At 35.3% G+C, this 24474-nt stretch overlaps 1 protein-coding gene across 12 annotated transcripts in view; it reads left to right on the top strand.

Annotated features, from left to right (window-relative positions):
- The window catches only part of COBLL1 (cordon-bleu WH2 repeat protein like 1), a 167405-nt gene that overhangs the window by 132204 nt on the left and 10727 nt on the right, over positions 1-24474 (top strand). For 5 of the 12 annotated variants that reach the window (XM_071216351.1, XM_004464389.4, XM_058300736.2 and 2 more), the window contains 6 exons: positions 10466-10619; positions 11058-11123; positions 12418-12540; positions 17601-17835; positions 18829-18923; positions 22532-24102. In XM_071216351.1, coding sequence (XP_071072452.1) covers positions 10466-10619; positions 11058-11123; positions 12418-12540; positions 17601-17835; positions 18829-18923; positions 22532-24102 — 2244 coding nt within the window. The remainder of the gene's footprint in view (positions 1-10465; positions 10620-11057; positions 11124-12417; positions 12541-17600; positions 17836-18828; positions 18924-22531; positions 24103-24474) is intronic. The other 7 variants (XM_012527502.4, XM_071216353.1, XM_058300737.2 and 4 more) reach the window with 3 other exon arrangements.

A 24474-nucleotide genomic window follows, 5' to 3' on the forward strand; every position in this document is an offset into this window, starting at 1 on the left:
ACTTTCCTTTTAAATCCAAGATGTATTACTGACTTTGGTGCTCATCTTTGAACAATTAAAAAAATCTCATTAGTAAGATGTGGTTATATGCTACCTCAGATGGTTGGAGAGTTGATGAATTGAAAGCCAAGATCGCCTCAGGAAAAGAAATGTAAAAACCTTACAAGAGTAAAACACAGGTTTTAAAATTTTGTTCCCTTTTTTTTTCTCTGATCTGCATGGAGAAGGCCTAGAAAGGAAGTGCGATAGTGGAAGAAGCCCTGATATTGTTTGAGAGATAGTCTTGGATAATAATATTAGGTGTGTTGTGTTCTTTGCATGTTCATTGTTGTCTTCGTCCTTGAGCAAGCCACTGGCTTTCTCCATTGCTTGGTTTTCTCCTCTGAAGAGTAAGATTTTGTAATTAAACTTCCCAAAGTCTATTCCAACTCTAATATTATACAATTGTTTTATTATTTTATCTTTTAAAATTGGCTTTTAACAGGTAAAATGAAGTTCTTTATATGAACTTTGAATTGATCAGTGTACTGGATAATGATGTCTAGTCCTATTGTTATTCCTCTGAGGAATTTTTAAACCCTAAAGTATAATAGTAAAATAAAACATTGAGTAACTGATATCTCTCCCAGAACTCCTGACTCTAACACAAAAGTTAACACAAGTGCATTGGGCATCACTAAATAGAGGAAGAAGACATAACATTTGATAAAGATATACTCAGGGTAATAAATTTTTCAACCAGAAGATATAAATATTTTCATTGATGAATGATAAATTGAAAAACAGATGACTTTTGAGAGAAATTTAGGCAGGCCTGGCCACTTAAAATCCTCTGAAAGTGTTTAATTTTAGTTAATAATAAAAGTAAAATCACCAGTATTAATGGTACAGCCATAAGTGAATCCTACTCTAATTTCATTGCTTCCCCTCAGAATATTTATTTCAACATACTTATAAGAACAGCCTTAAAATTGTCAGAGTAGATGCTTATTTACATAGAGTTCTAGACATTGATACTACCTTTGTATTATTTTCTTAATTCCAGTTGTCTCCTAGTAGAAATGTCACTTCTAATTCTTAAGCTCCTTCACTTTGATGTGTTATGATTTTTCTTAATCTAAATTGTCCTAGACAGGTAAGACTTTCAGTGGTGTAGACAAAGGATTTCATGCACAACTTTACATAGAGAATAGGAAAAAAAGAGTATATGAGTCCTAGATTTGGGGGAGTGGAGAGAATTTGCCAACCAAGGGGCAAAGAGTTTACAACAGGGGGATTCAGAGTACTAAAAACAAACTTCCTGGCCCCCATCCAAAAATTGCAGTTTGTAAAGAAAATAATAGTCATAAACAGAGAAAGAAAAATCCAGCATGTATTCCATTCTCCAATACAAGTCAAATTATATGTGTGTGTTCATGTGTGTGCATACATGTATAAAAGAAGTGCAAAAGGTTGGACACCAAAACTTCTGTGAGGTGGGGTGACCTATATTTGTTGGAATTTACTGTGATTTTTCTTTTTTTTCCTTTATATCATATGTGTTGTTTGTATCGTATGAGGTTGTGCTAATTTTATGATCACAATATCAATATAATTGATTTCATTATGATAAAAACTTGCCTTCCCAGCTTTGCCTATTTCACGTAGCTTCCTGTGTTATATTCAAAATAGTATAGTAATAATAATATTGAAGTTTAAGAAACTTGACTTTTCTAAGTTGTACAATTATTTTAGAAAAATTCTTCCATCAAGAGTTAAAAGAAAAACTATTTGGTTGACTTTCCGTCATATAGAAAGTTCACTCTTTGGGACATAATTCATAATAAATTTGGGTAAACTTAATGCCAATCATAAGATATTTAATAATTTGTAATGGTGTTTTTTGAGAATGTCCAGGTTTGAGAATACAATATGAACCTTTCTCATAAAAAGAAGAAAAAAATTAGTTTCAAGACAACTGAAGGGATTGCTTAGGTTCCCTCCTCTAACCCTAGCCCCGCCCCACAAGTGGAAATTGTATTATAAACAAGAAATAAAATTTAAGGAAACTTCTATTAAAAACATTTAAGGGAAGCAGACTTGGCCCAGTGGATACGGTGTCTACCACATGGGAGGTCCGCGGTTCAAACCCCAGGCCTCCTTGACTCGTGTGGAGCTGGCCCATGCGCAGTGCTGATGTGCGCAAGGAGTGCCGTGCCACGCAGGGTGTCCCTCGCGTAGGGGAGCCCCACATACAAGGAGTGCGCCCTGTAAGGAGAGCTGCCCAGCATGAAAGAAAGTGCAGCCTGCCCAAGAATGGCGCTGCACACATGGAGAGCCGACACAACAAGATGATGCAACAAAAAGAAACAGAGTCCTTTGCCGCTGACAACAACAGAAACGGACAAAAAGAAGAACACGTGTCAAATGGACACAGAGAACCGACAACTGGGGCGGGGGAGGGAAGAGAAAGAAATACAATAAATTTTTAAAAATAAATAAAAACATTTAACCATGTCATTGAAGTTGGGCTACTGTATTTCTAGCCCTTAATTAAATTTGTTTTCTTATTTTTCCACTCATATTTTCATTTAACTCTTCTTTTTATCCAGAATATGTTGATTTAATTGACCAAAATCTTAAAATTTAACTACACGTAATAGATGCTCTAATAACTAATACAGAGCTCTGGTACTCAATACATCCATGGAATGCCATTTAATTCTATTTTCTTCTGCTAAATTTAGTTCCATTTTGACCCAGTGAATTCTGATCTGGGTGTGAAGTCTGGGGGATTAACTATTTGGCACTGCTTTCAACTTGACCTTGTCACTGGTGATTCTGTTTCTCCATACAGCATTTTCCTTTTCACAGACCATAAAATTGGTGATGTGAATTCTGCTTGTGGAGCAGGCAGACTTATCAGTGCCTCTAACTAAAGTAAACAATTGAATATCTCTAATCATTAACCAAAGCATTTTTCCCCATGCACATAGAAACCTCTGTTTTCACATTTTAAAAAGGCTTTGGACTTAAAAATAATTTAATCTCAAGCCCTTTTTAAAAATTTCAGTGATTAAGTCACCAAAAAAAATATATCTTGGTGATTAAAGCTAAAGGCCGTTATAAAAAAAATTCTTTAACTTTGAATCTTCACATTGAATTTGTTTATGAAATATTTCAAATTTATAAACTATAACACACATCCATGTTCCTATCTCCAAGATGTAATTTACTTGGCTTAAATTTTTAGCTTTTATTAAATTCCTTTGTATATACAAGAAAGCTACCTGAGGGGGATCTTAAAGGTGGAGTTTTTAGATACATTGAATTTGACTTATGCAGTGGACTAAGCACTAAGTTAAACACTGTTGGGATTTTAAGGTTGATTATAACTAAAATTGAATCCAAAAGACTCCTCAGTCTACCTCCATCACCAAAGAGAAAGTACAATCTAGAATATCCTTATTTTTTTACCTTACTTCTATATAATAACTATCACTTCTTATATTTTATTTACAAAGTACTTTTCACATATTTTAAAATAGGTACATTGCATGTAATAATATTAGCTAATATTTATGGAGGATGCACAGTGCTAGGTATTCTTTAAATGTCATTTCATTTCAGTGTCCTATCTACCTATCTTAGAGATAGGTACTGTTGATTTTCCCATTTTATGGATTGGGGAAGGAGTTGCAGAGACAATAAATGGCATGCTTCCTGGTTCAAACCCTGGTTGTTGATTCCAAATCCCATTCGTTTGCTTACCATTATACTGGGCTGCCTTCCAACATGAAAATGTTCTGTATTCTCTCTAATCAGGCAAAAATAAGATTAAAAAATAAAGGGTAATTCAATCGTGACTACTGCAAGATTAGAACTATTGGGGTATACTAGGAACATCCTCCTGAAGTGCACAGAAAAAAAGGGTTTAAGAATGATTAGGAAGCAGCTGTCTTTCTAACCTTTTTTTTTTTTTAACATTTTATATGGGAACTCATATGTATTACTTAAATAATAAAACATAATTTATAAAAATCTAGCTAGTTTACTTTCTATCATTAGTCGTTCTTGGGTTAGAAGCCTCCCCAATCTTGTGTGTTAGATAACATAGCCTACATATATCTCACAACACACAACAGTGTCTTTGCTAGTATTTATTTAGAAGCACCCAGATCGTCTAACTTAAATGCCCTTCTTCTCCTACAGGCTTTCAGGAGATATGAACATCCCTTCTCAAGGCCCACGGGTTCTTCTACTTTCATCTTAATAGTGATATTTTAGTTAACACCAAATAATTCCAAGTTTGATTTTTATTATCTTAGCTTTCCTCATTTGTGTCTTAGCTGACTGACATTCTTTTCTAACAGACTCTTTTAAAAAATGCTCTTGCCTCTCTGTCTCATAGGACAATAGAAATAAATATTAATCTGTTTTCTTGAACAGTGATACTATTATCACTCATCTCTCATTAACAAAACATATCCTTGCCATTTGTTAATCTATTGCTGATAATCTAAACTCACCATTCTTATTCCTTAATAACTTCTGCCTTTTGACCATCTTACATCAATTGTTAAATTTACATTTTAGCATAAAATTCAACCATTAATCACAATATGGAATCTCATTATGACATGCCAATAAATATACCTTATGTCACTTAGTGATGATCATGTTCTTTTCCCTTATTGTTGTCTTTCTTGGTTTCTTTGATCCAATTGCAGCTCTAGAAATGTACATCCATTTATCTTTAAAATACACCTGCACAATGGGGGGAAGTTATAAAACATGTGTTCTCCCAAAATGTCTATGGCTTTGCCTTCTCAATATTCCTCTACAGTCTTCATAAATGCTACTGAAAAGTTTTTAGCTTGTATGAAAGTGAAATTGTCTGTTTTGATAAATTTCATATCCTTTATCCATAGAAACACAAATATCCTGTACAAAAACGTTAGCTTATTTTAGTAGGTTGATTGCAGACCTCAAAGCTGATAAATATGAGTCTATCAGTTATGGATAGGTTCACATAAATTTGTGAGTCAGGTAAATGAATTCCACTCTGTTCAAAATTTTATGTCGTCTGCTTTATTATGGTATAAAGAATTTTAAGAACTCTCACTCCTTCTGGGGATGGAATCATGTCCCCCACAAAAGGTGTGTTCAGGTCCCAGCCCCTGGTTCTGCAGTGATGAACCCATTTGTAAGTAACATCTTTGAAAGTGTTATTTTATGAAGATGCCCAAACTGAGTGAGAGTGGGCCTTAACCCAGTATGGCTGAAGTCCTTATAAGTAAGGAACATGGACATGGAGAAAGAGAAGCCACAGGAGAAGCAAGAAGCTGGAAGTCAGTTGAACCCAGAAGAGAGAGGAGAAGATGCTGCCATGTGCATTGCCATGTGACAGAGAAGCCAAAGGACCAGAAAGATTGCCAGCCAGCCAGCAGATGCCCATCCAGGAGGAAGCAAGCCTTCTAGTCTCTGAAGCTGTAAGCCGATGCATTTCTGTTGTTAAGCCAACCCCTTGTATGGTGTTTGTCTTAACAATCAAGAAACTAAAACAGTCCTAAACAATAACTTATTGGCTGAGAAATGAATGTCATCATGGCTTTTATCAGGTAATAGAAAAGCCCAATAAGTGACAGTGATTGATATTCTGACTCAAGGGAGAAAGTGGTTTTTATTGTACACCTCATGAAAGCAGTCAGTCAAAATGTAGGAAACAGAAACTAGGAGGAAAATCGAATGCTGCTATTACTACATGCACTCAGCAATTACTTATTGATTGTATCCTGCTTTCTTACTGATAAACTAGGCCTGTGATAGGAATGAGGCATGCTCTGATAGGGCTTTACAGAAATACATTCATTGAGAAATAAAATTACTTCTTTTGGTGCTTTTGATACTTAGATCAATTTTTAAAAAAGGTAAGTGCCTTATATGTATGCCCAGATGACTGTCCTCCCATGTATCGTCCATCACTGATATCCCGCATAAATGATCCTACCGTCATAGTTGTAATCCTTCTGTGATCCAAGTGCCTCACGCAGGACAACTAACAAGGAGATGATGATGGACAGCAACCATCCCAAGGAACCATGAGAGTCTACAACTGCAAGCAAGAGATTCCCATCCATCTACCCCATGGGATCAAATCCCCTCTCAATTTGAAGTGGAGTGGACATCACCATCCCAGAATCCTCAGGATATCGATTAGGGTGTACTTACTGGTATTCTACTATAGACTTATTGTGATTCTAGCAGTAGGAGAAATTATATCATTGGTGTGAAGTCAACAGCCACTGGAGATCTAAGGGCAGGGAGAGGGAAAAACAGGTGAAATATGGGAGCATTTTTGGGGCTTGGGAATTGTCCTGAATGATATTACAATGACAGACACAGGCCATTACATATCTTGTCATAACCTACAAAAATGTGCGGGAGAGAGTATAAACTATTATGTAAACTATAATCCATGCTTAGTGGCAATGCTCCAAAATGTTTTCATCAATTGTAACAAATGCACCTCACTAATGAAGGATGTTGTTAATGTGGGAGGTGTAGGGAACAGGGCATATGTGAATCCCCTATGTTTTTATGTAACTTTTATGTAATCTAAATTTCTCTTTAAAAAAATTTTTTTTAAAAATATTTTTAAAGAAGGTAATTGCCACATTGTTTAGGAAAATTCTTTTTTTTTTTTTAAAGGTTTATTTTATTTATTTCTTTCTCTCCCCTTCTCCCCCCCCACCCCAGTTGTCTGTTCTCTGTGTCTATTTGCTGCATCGTCGTCTTTGTCCACTTCTGTTGTTGTCAGCGGCATAGGAATCTGTGGTTTTTTTTGTTGCGTCATCTTGTTGTGTCAGCTCTCCATGTGTGCAGCACCATTCTTAGGCAAGCTGCACTTTCTTTCACGCTGGGCGGCTCTCCTTATGGGGTGCACTCCTTGCACGTGGGGCTCCCCTACGCCGGGAACACCCCTGCGTGGCAGGGCACTCCTTGCACACATCAGCACTGTGCATGGGCACACGGGTCAAGGAGGCCCAGGGTTTGAACCGCGGACCTCCCATGTGGTAGATGGATGCCCTAACCAGTGGGCCAAGTCTGCTTCCTTAGGAGAATTCTTGGTTAAATATCAGAAAGAGTCCTCCCTAATGATCCTTAAATTAATTAATTACTTTTATAAGATATCAAATGAAAGTTCTGACCATGGAGATATGTCATCAGTAAGAAGGTTTTTTTTTTTTTAACCTTTTTTAAAAAAATTGAAGTTTATCATTCATACATGAACATTCATAAACATGTATATACATACATGTATAGCATGTTGTGAACTTACAAAACAAACATGTATATCATCATACATGGCTTCCATACATAACCCTACCACCAACACCTTGCATTGTTGTGAAACAATTGTTACAAACTATGAAAAAGTATGAAAAACATTACTGCTAACTTTAGCCAATCTTATATTTGTTGTATTTTTCCCCCAACCCACTCAGTTAATGACACCCTATATTAGTATTATTTACTTGTTATAGGTCATGAGAGAATGTTCTTATATTTGAAAGCAAGTTTTTTTATTTAAACAAATTCCTTTATTTTCTACTCAAGATGATATTGAACTATGGATAGTCTTTGCTACATTGTTTTCTCAGCTTTCCATTGGAGAGGGCCCTTCTCTTGAATTATTTCAAGGGTCCAACCAGCAATTGAGTATCCACACCCACCCTGGGGTGATAATCACAATATTTAATCATAATTTACTTTTGCGACTCTAAATCAAAATCTGTGTGGGAAGACAGACTTTAGCTCTTTTCTTGATGGATCACGGGGAGGTCTGAAGTGTTCTGGGGGAAGGAGCAGAATAGTGGGGCCCAGGGAAAGGAGCATTGGTGGACTGCAGCCATTTGCCAACTGTTTCAGAAGAATTTAATATTTTGACAACTAGTAAAGTCAGCCAGCTGTTACCCTGCCCCCTTGGTAAGAGGAGTAGTTAGTGAGAGGTTTGTTCAATTAAGTGCCTGCCACAAGGGACCTAAATCTGCTTCTGTCCCAATGAGATGACCTGGCTTCCTCTTTAATACCTAACACAGTTGGCATTGATGGTAACAAATTAAAACTTTTCTCTTTTGGGGCAGGCTTTTCTTCTGTGGCTGAAATGTTAAAAAATTACAAAATACTAAATGTGCTAAAAATTCTTTGGCATGTGTTAGGTATAAAGGCTGAAAAACAGCTTATAAGTTAACTCACTTCCCTAGATGTACCTACATAGATTGTCTTGTAAAGTTGGAAGGACACAAACTTTGTATAGTGTCCCAGATAAAGCTTATGAAGTCCTTTTATTTACAAATGAAAAAGGCAGTATTTTATTCATTCTTTCTTTCACTCAATGAATATTTACTGAGACATTTCCATGAAATAGATGTTGTTCTGGAGATACAGCAGTGAACAAGAGGAGAAAAACAGTCCCTGCCTTTATACATTCAACCTTAGTGGAGCAGGTTTTGAACAAGGTAAACAGTATGTTAACTATTAAATGTTGATGAAAATAAAGTTATGAAGAGAAACAGGAAGCAACAAGGGAAAGGATTGGGCTCATGGAAAAGGTGTCATTTGGTAAAGAATCTGAAGAAAATGAGGAGGCAGTGAGACATTATGTTACTTGAAGAAAGAGCATTTCAGACACAGGAACTACCAAGTGTGACAATGCAGAGGTGGGAACAATCCTGGCACATTTGAGGAACAAGAAAGCCCAAGTGGCCAAAGTAGACTGACCTGTTCTACTCATGGAGAAGGAGGTGGTCAGAGATCTAGGCTAGAAGGCACAGGTGGCCTTACCAGACATTAGAAGGAAAGCCTTATAAGTCAATGGGAAATCATTGGTGAGTTTAGAACAAAATGACATAACCTGACGTAAGTTTTAACAGGATCCTTTTAGCTGCTATGTTGAGAAAGGACTATAGGAAGCAGAATCTTCTTAGAAGTTTCTCAAAATTATTCAGGCTGGAGATGATGGTTATTTGGACTCTGTGGTAGCAGTCGAGTGGGTACCTGATGTCTTTTAAGGGATGAGGCAGCAGGACAGATTTAAATCGTAGTGTGGGACAGAGGGCATGAGGGTAACTCCAAAGTTTTTGGCCTGAACAAATGGAAGAATGACTTGCTCTTAATGATCCAGGGAAGACTGTGAACAGAGCAGATTTTGGGTGTGTGTGTGGTGGGAGCAGGGGCTGTTCAGGGGGAATGATCAGGATCTCAGTTTTGGGCATGTTAACTTTGAAAGGGCCTTGGACACCTAACTGGAGGTCGAAACAGAGGTCCAGGACAGAGACATATATTTGGAATTCATCAGAAATAGAAATATTATAATAAACCAAGAGACGAGATAAGCTCACCAAGAGAGTGGACATGGTAAAGAGAAGCTGTCCCAAGTCCCAAGATGAGCCCTGGATCACGCCAATGTCAGGAAACGAAAAGCAACCAACAAAGAAAACTGAGTAGCCAGAGTTAGGATGTGTACAGAGTAAGGAATGCAGTTTCCTGAATGTGAGCAAAAGACTGTTTTTAAGAGGTGGATGGTCAACTTTGTTTAATGCTGCTAATAGTTCTAATAAATTAATTCTGAGAAGTAGCCACTGATTTAGTCCTATGGTTGTCACTTGCGACATTGATAGGAATAGCTTCAGTGGAGCAAGGGATTGGGAAAGCCTGATTGGAAGGGTTCAAGTAGGAGAAGAGTAACTGGAGACAGAAATCAATGGGCAGCTCTTTTAAGCAGTTTTGTTGTAAAGAAAAGTACAGGATGATATGGCAATTGGCCAGGTGGCACCAGCCAGCCTGCTGAAGCAGGATTGTCTAAGGGTCTGCTGACAGTCACATGCTATGAGTGTGAGCATTAGCCTTTTGTAGAGTCAGCAACCTCAAATGACCTTGCCGTGGGTAGATATATAGATTTTTAAAATGTTTGTCATTGATGCATTAGTGTAAAATAGAGCCAGTTCTCTTAACATACAACTGTTCTTCCCTTTTGTACCCATTGCTTTGCTTCCAGTGTTTTCTCCAGGTTTTTCTTGGAAAGTTAGTTTTTAACTGTATTGTTTATGCATCCTCTGTATTATATTTAGCTGTTTATATTATAATTAGTTGTTTGCTTGTTAGTCTTCTATCATAGCCTAAGTTTCTTGAGAAGGACCATATTTTATTTTCCTTTACATATCCATTCCATAGCCCAGCTCCTGGCGTGTGGCATATGTGCCATCATGCTTTTTGAAATAGGACATTTTTTTTTTTGAAAGGTACCAGGGGTTGAACCCAAGACCTCGGACATGGTAAGCAGGCATTCAAACCACTGAGCCACCCCAATGAATGACTGTTATGTTCCATTTTGGTGTGATATGTTTGACATAAAGGGCGGTGTCTTCCTAAAATTTGTTAATTTCTAAATAAAAAAGGTCTTTGGTCATTTTGTTTTCTATAGAGTTCCTTTGGAGCAGGTATCGTGAGGACAGGCTCGCTGCAGCTCAGTAGCACATCTGTAGAGAATTCATCTTTGAAAAGGACAAAGCGAAAAGCGCCCTCCCCACCCTCCAAAACACCCCTGCATCAAAGTGGTGAAAATAGCCATGGGACTGGTAATGTTACTTTTCACATTCCTATTAAATTTGTGTTCTGTTTGTTTAATCTAGACAGAAATGATAAAGGTCATAAATTGTCTTTTTATTAAATGATAATTTACTTGGGCTTTTTATAGTCTCTGATTATTTGCACTTAACTGCTTTTAAAAATCTGCCAAATTAAAAAAATTAAATGAAAAACTGTGCAAATCCATTATCCCAAATTGAGCATTAATGCATTTATTCAGAAAGTTACTGCCATTCCAGGATTGACTACATGTAGGAATGGGAATTTAAATGAATTTTAGTTGTATTCAGAGCTGGACTTTAAAATGCCTTCTAAAAATGTTAGGGCTCATCTCATTGTAAGTTACATAAAAATAGTTATGTTAAATTATAAGGGAATTGTTTCATTTGTGAATGTGACTGATTCATAAGTTTCATTGTTTCTTCCAGCCCTGCAGTCATTAGAAGCAAACAGTGTTTCAGGAGCAAATTCTACTGAAGGATTATCCAGTCCAGGTATGATACCTGTACTCTACATTGTGTGACTACTGAGAGGGAAGAGTTTTCCTATGGCAATTGAAGATCGAATCCAATATAGTATTCTGAATATTAAAAAGAACCAGATTCTTTGGCCCCATTTCCCAAATTTTATATCATGAAATGATATTTTCCCCTCTGAGATTGAAGTATGAAACTGATAAAGCTCAGAAATTCAGCTCTGGAAATGTACTTTGAGAACCTTATTATGCATGTCATAATTAGAAATGTATTTGGTGTGTTCAAAAGAAAACTTACATAAAGTCATAAAGTACACTTTCTTTAAGCAATTGTCCCAGGTGTGAATTGGACATACATAACTTGCTATTCTAATGGTATACTTTTTTTATTATAATGAACGTATTTTCCATTATACATCTCTCATTTTGGATTCTCTCCAAATCGAACTCCAGTAACAATAAAATAATTCAATCTATTCTAAGAATAAGTATGATAAAAACTTCTTAATCGTTTGAATTAAAGTAGACATAAATAAATATGGTAGCCTAGTAATGTCATCTAAAAATAGGAGATTATTATGCCAGTACTTTAGCATGGGGATAAATTGATAGGTATGAAATTTATAATGCTACCTAATTTTTTCACTTTATATTAAAAAAATACAGGAAGAATTCAGGTACATCCAAATGCTCATGAATCTTTAATCTTTAAGTGATATTTAGGAATCTGAAATTTTGATATACCTTACAGAAAAATTATCCTCTCCTCTGTTCGTGATTAAAAATATTACTATTGGGGAGCAGATGTAGTTTAACTGGTTACGTGCAGCTTCCCTTGTGCAAGGTCCTGGGTTTGATCCCCAGTACCTCCTAAAAGCAAACAAATGAAAAAATCCAACTCTCATTGGGGAGTGAATGTAGTTCAGTGGTTAGCACCTGCTTCCCATGTACAAAGCCTTTGTTCAATCCCCAGTACCTCCTAAACAAAACAAAAAAACTGCTATTAGATAAGATAGCTAGTAATAATTTTTCTCAGCTCCTACCCAGAATATCAATGACGAAGTTTTGTTCCACAAAGGAAATTTATTGGATAATGTTTACTTAAACTGTAAAAGTGAAATTAGAAGATTCTGATATATTAGAAAAAGGTGTGAATATTATTGAAACTTGCCTTAATATGTTTCTATTTCTCTTTCCTTTTAACTCTTCTTGTTTGATACATGGACAAACGTGAGCTAACAAATCTGGTTTCTTCAGAACTGCTTCCTGGTCTCTGCTTACCTTAACTCTGTTGTCTGAGTGCCTTTCCACAGGTTCCACTTCTTTGGCAGAAGCCTCCGCTGGCCCTGGGCTCCCCTGTCAGCCACAGTGCACTGAGCCCACGCTGACAGATGAGTGCCCTGGAACACCTGAGGCAGCCGTAGCATCACCCGCACGTAGGTGGTGGGGCCTTTCCTTGCTGGTGCTTTGTTTAATGCAGATTAAGATGTCATGAGTGGACATAACCATCCCAGGGTCCACAGGCTGGAGGAATAGTGTATGGATTAGAGTGGACTTACTGATATTCTACTATGGAACTATTGTGATTAGTAATGGAAGAAACTGTAGCATTGATGTGGAAAAAGTGTCCATGGTAGCTGCTGAGGGTAGGGAGAGGGAAGAAGAGATAAGATGTGGGGACATTTTCAGGACTTGGAGTTGTCCTGGGTGGTACTGCAGCGACAGATGCTGGACATTGTATGTCCTACCATGGCCTACTGGGTGGGCTGGAGGAGAGTGTAACCTACAATGTAAACCACTATGCGTGTGGTGCAGCAGTGCTCCAAAATGTATTCACCAAGTGCAATGAAGGTGCCACGATGAAAGAGGTTGTTGATGTGGGAGGAGTGGGGTGAGGGGCATGGGGATCTCATATTTTTTGAATGTAACATTTAAAAAAAAATAAAGATGTCATGAGGGATGGATTTGGTTACTTGTTGAACCCTCCTATAAATATGGTTTATAAAGAAATAGTAGTTTCCCCCTTTTCCCTTGAAATTTTATACCAATGTAGAGTTTGATGTTTTTCCTAACCATATAAATTAATGACAGGAGGTAAAACGAATAAAATGAGCAGCTCTGAAGGATTTCCCTTTACTTCTTTTTATTCTTTTTGGGGGAATTGCATGGTCTTTTTTATTTTCAATATGTAGTACTGCATGTGTGTGTATTCCTCATTGAACAACTTTGTTAATGAGGTATGAACTTATTTTCTATGGTACTGCTTTTGATTGTATTTTTATTTTAAGATTATTAGAATTATTTTGTTATCAGATGGTAAGACTTGAACTTATAAGTAATCTTACACAATTTTTAGTGACTCAGAAATAGTCTTTCTAAAATTTTTTATTTTTTAAAAATTATCTTTTTTAAAAGTTATTAGATCACACAAAGTGTTACAATTAAAAAACATAAGAGGTTCCCATATACCCCACTCCCCACACCCCCACCCCCCTCAGTTTTTCAGTTGTAATTTTTTGAAGATACATAGATCACAAAAAAAGCCACATTCAAAAAATTATAAGGGGTTCCCATATATCCCCCCCCACCCCATTCCTCTCACAACAACCTCCCTCATCATTGTGGCACATTCATTGCACCTGGCGAGGACATTTTGGAGCACTGCCACACCACGTGGATAGTAGTTTACATTGTAGTTTACACTCTCCCCCAGTATACCCAGTGGGCCATGGTAGGACATACGAAGTCCAGCATCTGTCCCTGCAATATCATCCAGGACAACACCAAGTCCCGAAAAAGCCCCCATATCATACTTCAAACCAGTTATTTAAAATTAGTATACTATTGCATAAGATTCATTTTTCATACAACCCATCAACCCCACTCATAAGAAAAAATGAAAACCAGTGTTCATTACAAAATTGCATGTGCCATTTTTAGAGCATTTTTATTCATAACTGCCAAAAATGGGGAAAAATCCAAATGTCCCTAAATTGTGGTCCATTGATACACTGGAATATACCCAGCGACAAAAAAAGAAATGAATAACTGATACACGGAACAATATGAATTAATCTAATGCATCGTGTTAAATGAAGGAAGCCAGACTCAAATGGCTACATGCTGTATGATTTCATTCATATGACGTTCTTGCAAAGGCAAAACTATAAGGACACTGGTGTTACCAGGGACTGGGTTGGAAAGAGGAACTGATTGGTTACAAAGGGATGAGGAAATTTTAGGGGGTTATGGAATTGTTCTATATCTTGATTGTGGAGGTGTAAAAACTCAAAGAATTGAATTAAAAAGTATATTTTACTTCAATGTAAATTATACTTCAGTTTTAAAAAAATGAAAGAAAGAAAGCAATTCTGCCTGGCATCAGCTACAACAATCTGACACAAGAGAGCATTTTTTTTGAATTATTGAATTTTTTACAAAAATATTTTACTAAACTAGATTTCATTTAATACAATTCTATTTTAGCAAAGAATAATATTTGTCAGGCAATTTTGCCATTTTTGTTATCTCCAGGATGGATATATAGGGTATTCTAAAAAGCTTAGTGAAGTTTTAAAATTTAGTAACTTCACAAGTAAAATGTTACAAACTTACAAAAAACATATTTTGAGAGTTTATTTTACATTTCTTTTTTACATATTATTACACATTTTGTGAATTTACATATAATTTGACTTTTATGCTTTTGTTTCAACCATTGCGAAATTCAGATGACTGAAAAGATTAAAATAAAAATATTATACAAAACTAAATAAGTATAAAAATAATTTAAAATAATTATACCTTCAAATATATTTTTTTAAGTTTTTAAATTCACACTTCTTAAAGTTGTTAAATCTTAAAACTGCACTAAGATTTTAGAACCTATATCTGTGTTCCTCAAAAGGGTATATTCTTTGTTTAGAGCTTACAAAGCTGAAATATCCACAGTTGTGATATAATGTTTGTGAAAACTATTTAGCTGTATTGTTCACAGCCTCTGCTCTTTTTTTGAGGTACCAGGGATGGGGATTGAACCCTGGACCTTGTATGTGGGAAGCCAGAGCTCGACCACAGAGCAACATCAGCTCCTCTGAGTTGGTGTTTTCATTTGTTTGTTAGTTTGTTTTTTGCTTTTAGGAGGCACCAGAAACCAAACCCAGAACCTCCCATGTGGAAGCAGGTGCTCAACCACTGGAGCCATGCTTATTTTTTTTGTAGGCTAAAATCTGGTTACTAAATAAGTCTGTTAAGACAAACATTACATATTCAAATTAATATTTACAAAGCTTGGGAAAATCCGTATAGTCAGAAACAACAAACTTTCAAAGTTCTCATGGATAATTTGAATTTTTTTAAGGAATCACTGACTTTTCTAAAACTTTCCAGTAACAGAAATACTTTTCAAGGTAATACAGATATAATAGTTAAGAAAGTCTATATGATGTCTGTTATTATGAAATTATAAAATCCCACAAAAGTTATTTGGAAAAATTAATTTTGAAATAAGTAATCCATTCTTTGTACTTTAATTAATTGAAACCAGTTTCTTAGTGAGGGCCCCAAGCTTAAAGAAAAATTTTGTATTTCTGAAATGTTTTTTACACGGTAGAAGTAAATAGGTATAGCAATAATTTGCCAAATGTTACCTCAGTTAATGTAACCTCAGCTAATGTAAGATAGCAGAAAAGCTTGCTATCTTAAGGAACCATTTAAAAATACATTTGTATCTCAACCATCGTGTCCTCTCAAATATACTCTTACTACATAGATGCAGTATTTCTGCATGGACTCATAATATTCCACATTGGCATCATAATGATTATTTCACATTTTATAATAAAGCAAGGTTTACCAAAATACATATATTAGAAAATTCACTTAAACTCAAGTTGTTTAATATTTATTCTGTTAAATAATATGATTTTCTTATATTTAAATAAAAACTCTAAACTTCCCACATTTTTTTTAAAAGTACAAAGAGCACATTTTTCTGTTTATATGCCTAAAGAAAATACATGTTAAATACTTTAAGTATTCTTCAAGGATGTTAAAATTTTTATTAAATTGTACGGATGTTTTGCTCACTATAATCCAATACTGCAATACATATTTTTTCTTCTCATAGTAAAATTAAACATTTAAACATCATTCAGCTGCAATATATTGTGTACATAAAAGTGTTTACATGCATTTAAATAAGCAAAGATACAGAACCTCATTCTTTGGTTTAAATTTACTTTCACAGCTGGTCTGGACATAAAGTATGGACACTACCTGCTATTGATGGCTTCTCTTTTGCCCTTCTGGACAATTATTGTTAGTGCTAAGGAATGATGATAAAATGCATATTTATACACTGAAATATTAACCCCAGCTATTGAAAGAAGTCACATACACAAACTCACATAAACATACATACACAGACACACACAGTGATATGGGATGATCCCTCAATATAGTAAGTGGAGAAAATAGGTGGAAAACATTGGATATAGTATGTGTCCATTCATATTAAATAAACCAACAAAACAAGGAAAAATGTGAGTATGCATATAGATTTATGTATGCATATTACACTTTCTGTTAAAGGAAGTTGCCTCTGAGAATCAAACCATGAGGTAATAAATTTCATTGTATAATACTTGCTCTGTTTGCATTTTAAAAGATTCTATTAAACATCTACATCAGTGGTTCTTAGCCTTGGTTGCACATAAGTATCATGAGGGAAATTTTTTAAAATCTTGTTTCCGTCCTCCAGAGATGCTGATTTAATATGCATGGAGTGGGTATGATGAGCATCAGTATTTTTAAAAAGGCTCATGTGATTCCAAGTGTGGTCAGTACTTGGAATGATGACCACTGAGTCAAATTTATAAGCACTCTGATAGACAATACATAACCTCAGATTCCTTTAATTTGCATTTAGGGAGATTTTTAGAGTTACTGCATGAATACAAAAATCATTTAACTGAGGGGAGTGGATATAGCTGAAGTGGCTGAGCACTTGCTTCCCATGTGCAAGGTCCCAGGTTCGATCCCCAGTACCTCCTAATAAACAAACAAACAAACAAACAAACAAAAAACAACGTGGGGAAGTCAATATAGCTCAGTGGTTGAGCACCAGCTTCCCTTCACACATATGAGATCCCGGGTTCAATCCCTGGCCCTAGTACCTAAAAAACAAAACAAAACACATCATTTAACTGAAAGAAATACTCTTAGATGAAATATGTAATTTCAAGTTTATGTGATAAACTCTTATTTCTACCATGAGACCTAGAGTGGTAGCATATTATTTTTAGAATTCTATGTGTCTGAAAAATCTGACTTCATGTTCACATAATTACCATTAAAAAAGTATTTTACTGTGAGTTTTGAATCAGAATTTAAGAGAGTCTAGCTAATTATTATTTAAAAATCATGTCCTTGCCAGGATGGCATAGGATGAATGGAGGAAATTAGTATTTAGAATTTTATCTGCATTTCTTTGTAGCTGGAATAAGCTCTGATTTCAGCCTTAAAGAGATAGATGAAAAAGAAGAACCAAGAGAAGTGCCAAAAGATCAGGCTGAAAATATTTCTCTGAAGTCACAAGATATTCCTTTTGTATCTTCTGATATAATAAATACACCAAAAAATGATCCTGACTCAGCCCTTGGCAATGATACTGTAGAGTCCTCACAAAACTCCAAGGAAGAAAAACAAGAAATCAGAAACACAGATGGACAGTAAGTTATCTGTGTGCCAGACGTTCTAGAGGTGCTTTGATTAAAATTAATACTAGTCTTCTGAAATGTAGATCTGATATTTTATACACAAATATAGCCAGTCCTTTGCTTTTAGACTCTGTCCTTTTTATCATTATCAATAAAGTATTCAAACAAAATCAAGTTCAACAGTTGTGATACCCTCTGCATCGTTAAATCATAACATATATTTAATTTGTGTGACTCAAAAATTAAAGATTTTTTGCCTATTATTGATTTGACTGCAATGAATCATTTAATTTTCAGTTTTTATGCATTCTTCTCAAAGATTTTCATTAACATATTTTTATATGTGTGTATATAAAGGAGTTCTTGTTAGTTATATTAAATCACCCAAATTATTTTTACAGATGATTTTATGATGCAGATAGTCATCTAAGAGAAAGTTGGAAGGCATCTAATACCTATTCTTGATCCTAGGAATTGAAAGCTCTACTAATGTCCACTTACACTATGTTTGAAATGTTAAACCATGAATAAAGATGAAATCAGCAAGGCAAAATAAACCATCTTCATCAAAGTTTTGCTGTACTTTGAATGGGAATGACTCCAAATTAAACTATTCTATCACCAAAGAAGACATCAGTGAGGTCAATCCATATCCTGTCTTACACAGTTGACCTTGCCAGATGCCAGACTAAAATGTTTTCATTTAATTTCCTTTTTCTTTAAAAGACAAATAGCTAATAGGAACGAAATAAAGACACTGATTTGGAAAAGTGTCCATTTTACCAAGTTTCTTACATCTTTCTTTGTAATGGGACCACCTTATGAAAACTAATGTTTCAGAGCAGCATTTCCTCTGTTATACTTTTTCTTTGCTTTTGAATTTCCAGTATTTGGCAGGAGATGATTATTTCAGTCCATCTGTCTGTGGAAATTATTGCTTGTTCTCTCATCATGTGTGCATGTGTGTTTGAATGGCATCAAAATATACAATATCATATTTTGCAGACAAACACATATTATGGTATATAATACAAGTAATGAAGAGATGGCAATTGACAGTGTAAGAAACTTGAAATCATCAGGCACAAACCAAGAGAATGGTGAGTTATATAAACAATAGCCAACACATTCATAGTATTTATTATGTGCCAATATCTATTCTTAACATTTAACACTCATTAGCAAATTTAATTTGGTATATTAACTCATTTAATACTTACCTTATTTATCAGGTAGATAATATTTTTAGTCCCATATTACAGATGGTTGAGCCACAAAGATTTTAAGTAACTCACCTGAAATGAGTCCAATATGTGGTAACCTAGTATTTGAACTCGAAATACTACTCCAAAGTTTGATCTTAACCACCATGTTTACTGCTGTTTTTTGTTTGTATATTTTTGTCAAATCTTAGAGATTATAGAACTTAGATCTTGGATCCTAACGCTGTATACCCTATGCATCTATTTGTGACCTATGTTTCTCTTTTCCTTCCACTAACTTCCTAACCCAAGTGTGATTTACTTTTTATTCAAGTTGCAACACCTTAGTTGAAACTTGTTTGCCTGATTTTCAAGGCCTAAACAATCTAATTATATAACCTTACATATTTCTCAATACCCATCTTCAAATCAAGGCAGTTTTTTCTGTTTTTCATGTATAGTTCCCTAAGCTCTATCACTAGGCCTATGCTCATGTTGTCTTTTCAGGCAAAACAATTTTCCATCTATTTTAGCCATTCAACTTCCATCCAAATCTACACTTAGTTTATTTTGTTATTTGGTTACTACAGTCCATGTAGTTCTATAGTCTTGACTCTTTAACTAAATTGGACAGTCTTGGATCAGACTGATTTCCTCATAGACCTAGTAAAATGTGAGCACAAGTAGATACTCAAAACATATGCCATGGGACTGAATTCCAAAAAATTATACTAACAAACACAGAATGCAAGTAATGCACAATGGTATTTTAAGGGTATGAGAAGGAAGTGGCTCACAGCCCAGTCTATTATATTAATATACAAAACTAGGTTAAGATTCTTAAAATCAGAAAATATAGGGCTATAAATATTGATATTTGGCTAAGACATGGAGAATCCCAATGTCAAAAGCAAATATTTATATATATTGTTTTTCATGTGTGGTATTTATTGATTTACTTGAATATATATGTTCCTGATTCATTTCCCCCCATGTTCAATACTCTACTAAGACACCATACTGAAAATGTCTAAACATATATAACTTCCTTATCATTTACTCTTGATTCAGTTTTCACAGAATATATACTATGACAATAGCATTCTTAATGAAAAGTCATGATTTAAAGACTGCTTTCTTTTTCTTAAAATCATAAGCAAATTAAATCATGTTTGCTAACATTTTGCCATCAGGTTAGGGTTAACATCCTGTTGTGGTTTCCTACACTGCTCAAGCAAATACCATGCAGTGGGTTGGCTTACACAATGGGAATTTATTTGCTCACAGTTTTGAAGCCAGGAAAATGTCCAAAATAAGGCATTATCAAGGCAGTGCTTTGTCCCTGAAGACTGGTTTTCTGGAGCTGGCTGCTGGTGATCCTTGGTTCCTCTGTCACATGTCAAGGCACATGGCAGCATCTCCTTGTCTCCCATTTCTTCCAATTTCTGCCTCCTGTGACTTTATTTCTCTGTGTCTGAATTTCATTCTCTTATCAAGGACTCCAGTAATAGTATTAATACCCATTCCTGACTGAGGTGGGCTATTTAAGTAACCTCAGAGAAATGTCCTACTTACAATGGGTTTGCACCCACAGGAGTGGATTAAATTTAAGAACGTGTTTTTCTGGGGTACTTATTGCTTCAAACCACAGCAGGTCCCAAGTACATTTAAATAATAATTGTTTTAGTTGGTACTTGATTTGCAATGACATTTGTCAACTCTAGGTGATTTTTGAAATAAATGCTATCCTCTAAATAATTTTATTCCATTTTCCTTCTTTTTACCAACCCTATACATATACCTAAATTATCATCTTGCCAGGTTGTAGATATCTTTGTCAGTTTTGAGTAGGGGAAGGACAGGATAATACAAAAACCACCTTCTCCATTGGCCATCCTTTAAGAATGACCTACTCATTCAAGCCTACTTTTAGACTTGGTTAGTATCATTGCCAGGTATGTATGAGGATGGACTAACCAATTCAGTGATGATTCTAGGTTCCTTTTCTATGGTTTCTGGTTACATGAGTCCTTAATTTTATAAATCACAGTGGTTAATAATTATTAGTCATTGAGAAAAGAAGCCAATCGTATGGACAATGCATATTCTGATAACCAGTTGCATTTTATTTTGAAAAAGTAAAAATGAATCCCATATTAAAATGATATGTTTAATATAGAAACCTTGCAACATAATACATGATGAAATGCGAAGAAATTTAAATTATTTTCTGTGTACAAATTTACCTGGTAATATGACTATTTTTAATGCATGTCTTTATTCTTTATTTTTAACAGAGAAACTTCTTTAAGTTGTTCATTACATTTTAGGCAGCACTTAATTGCATCCTTTATTAGGTAAAAGTGGGGGATGATAAAACTAGAGAAATATTTGACACTTTTTCACAATTTGACTTTCAAAGCCCAGAATGCACTCAAGCCATGCAAACTGCCATATCTAAAAAGGGAGGCCAGTAAGGGTTTGAAGGTGAGGGTTGTTGGTCATGCAGTAGATGTGATTTTTGGGGCATTTGAATAAAGGAGCACCATATGTAACTCACTTAGTTCATTTTAGGAGCATGGTACACACTCAAACCTTTGTTTTCTTCCAATTGCCTTATTCTAGTTCTTCACCATCATGTTATTGACTGCCTGCTGTTTCTTTGTTGCCTAGACACTGGCTAATCATTTTCTTTTTCAGGAGATACGATTTAGAATCAAGAGTGAAAGTAGTTCAGAGGGGAGGGATGTTGTTTCTTCTACATGAACTCTGACTCTGGATGAATAGGGATATGGTGCTTCTATAGAGGAAAAACAAAACAGCATGATTGTTTCTAGGTAGTTGAAATCACCCAAGTGATGACTAAAAACAAGTTCTTCCTAAAAGTCTTTAACAAGAACACCTAATCACCATGACAATCAACTTAGATTCTGTTTTTACTTCACATCTTAAAGGTCATCTCTCTTAATTAAAACTGATAACATTTGCTGGGATTGTTTCCCTTTTAATAAAAGGTATGGAATGTAAATGCACTAGGCCCTATAGAAAAGACAGTCAACATGGAAAAAAAGACTGAAAAATGTTTTGAATTTGTTACTTTCTTACCTTTGTCATTATTAACAATGACTAAAATACAAAGTCTTTACTCATAGGAAAAAGGAAAGCTAGCATATATAGAGTGATTGTTCTGGGCAATACATTATCATACACTATTGTAATAAGCATGCCATGTAAATGATTTATAAAATATAATATGTTTCATCTGAGTGCACATGAGCAAAGGGGTTAAGTAACTTCTAGAAGTCACACAGATTAGAACTAGTCGAGCCAAATTCCAAACTCAGGTGTCTGATTCCAAAGCCCATGCTGTTTCCTCTATATGCTACTACATGCATTTGTACAATTCATCAGTTGAAAATTAGCTGTAGAATTCAAACAAAGCTATTTTGGAAAAGCAGACATTAAAAGCTTTAATGTTTTTCTTTTAATGGTATTTTTTCTTTCAGTAGATCAAAATGAAATACTTGTCCTTCCAATGAACATAGAAGATAAAATGAAAAATGGAGTGAGAACAGAAATTAATGTAGGAGATATTGTCAAAAATAATGATGTAGATGTGGAAGTTGACAGACTGTCAAAGTATAAGGCACAGAAAACTGATAGAGCTATAAATTACAAGGCAGATCATCTAGCAGCTTCATCAGTACCAGATCAAAAATGGAATCAACCCAATGTAGAAAAGATAAAAAGGCAAGATGCGGCAATTCAGACAACCCCTTCTTGTAACAATTACAATGGGAATTACCAAGATCATAATTTGTCAGACATCAGAGTTAATGAAAGTGTGCAAACTTCAAATAACAACCAACTGTTTCAATGCTCAACCTTAAGCCCACAAGATTCTGTAGATACCTCAAGAGAATTCGGGAGTCAAGGCACAGTAATTGTACAAGAAGATCAACTCACCATAAAAGAGCCAGTTTGTGCACATAGTAATGATGATCTTTTGACTCCTGTAGATGGGCTTGATAAAAATTCATCTGCTTCTTGTATAAAGAACTATCCACTTTACAGACAAGACTGTAAACTTAAGCCAAAACCTTCAAATGAAATTACAAGAGATTATATACCCAAAATTGGAATGACTACTTATAAAATAGTCCCTCCCAAGTCCTTGGAAATATCGAAAGACTGGGAATCAGAAACCATGGGATATAAAGATGATCAGGAGATACATATGTTAGGAAAAAAGCATACTAATGAAAAGGAAATGGCAATCCAAACAAAAGATCTTATTATTTCTGACGGTCCAAAGGAACCACAGCCAGACCTTAAACCGAAACCTACTGTGGGTGTGGAGTGTCAGGTGCCCAATGCGATGAGCCCAACCCATAGTGCAGTGGCTAATCCTCTGAGAGCTACTCCCAGAGTAACTAGAGACGCTGGCACAGCTCCATTTGTGCCAAAATTGGAAGATATAAACAGTATTTTGGAGTCAAAATTTAAATCCAAAGCCTCAAATCCCCAGGCCAAACCAAGTTCTTTCTTCTTGCAGATGCAGAAAAGACTATCTGGTCATTATGTAACATCTGCAGCTACCAAGAGTGTCAATGTTACCCCTAATCCTACCCCAAAAGAACTAATAACTAAAGAGGTGGAAAGGAATCCACTGCCTTCCCCAGAGCAAACTCTTTCTACCTTAAGTAAAACAACTAACTTTCCTCCACAATCCCATTTAAAGAATCCTGACAATGATATCATCAGTCCAAAGCCTACCGACACCTCTGCTCCTCCGATTGCTCCAAAACCTGTGCCTCTTGCCACTAGTAAGTTAGCAGCACTAAACCTGAAGACTTTGAAAACTTTTGGTGCCCCACGACCGTACTCAAGTTCTGCTCATTCGCCATTTGCGCTTGCTGTAGTAAAGCGGTCACAGTCTTTCAGTAATGCACATAGTGTCTCCAACGAGTCATCTAATGACAGTATATCTGTCCAATCTCCAGCCAAGACAGAGGAAAGGAAGACTAGTTCTGTAAATAAATTTGTGGATATCCCACAACTTGGTGTGATCAATAAGGTAAATACTAATTTTAAAATACATATATATATTTAGATTTGTGTAAAACATAGCTAAAAGGGAGTTTAACATGCACGTTGGTGTGTTTGTGTGTTACTGCTTTGGAATTTGTGTTCATTTGATATCAAGCTGCTTTAGGGGAGAAAAGTATTAGTATATAGAAGCTGATTTCTTAGGCTGAGAATTACTGTTAAGTCATACAACTTGACTAGGTATTATACTAAAGTAATCATTATATAACTATCATTAGCAAATGTTTTATTTTAAATTTTCTTTGTTCATACCTGTATAATGTACAAGTTTATAGTTCTGAATCTATTTTCCTGTTTTTTTCTTATTTGCATTTCCTTATAACCTTTCTGGATGTCTTGA

This window comes from Dasypus novemcinctus, chromosome 7 (genome assembly GCF_030445035.2).
Source record: "Dasypus novemcinctus isolate mDasNov1 chromosome 7, mDasNov1.1.hap2, whole genome shotgun sequence".
NCBI lineage: Eukaryota > Metazoa > Chordata > Mammalia > Cingulata > Dasypodidae > Dasypus > Dasypus novemcinctus.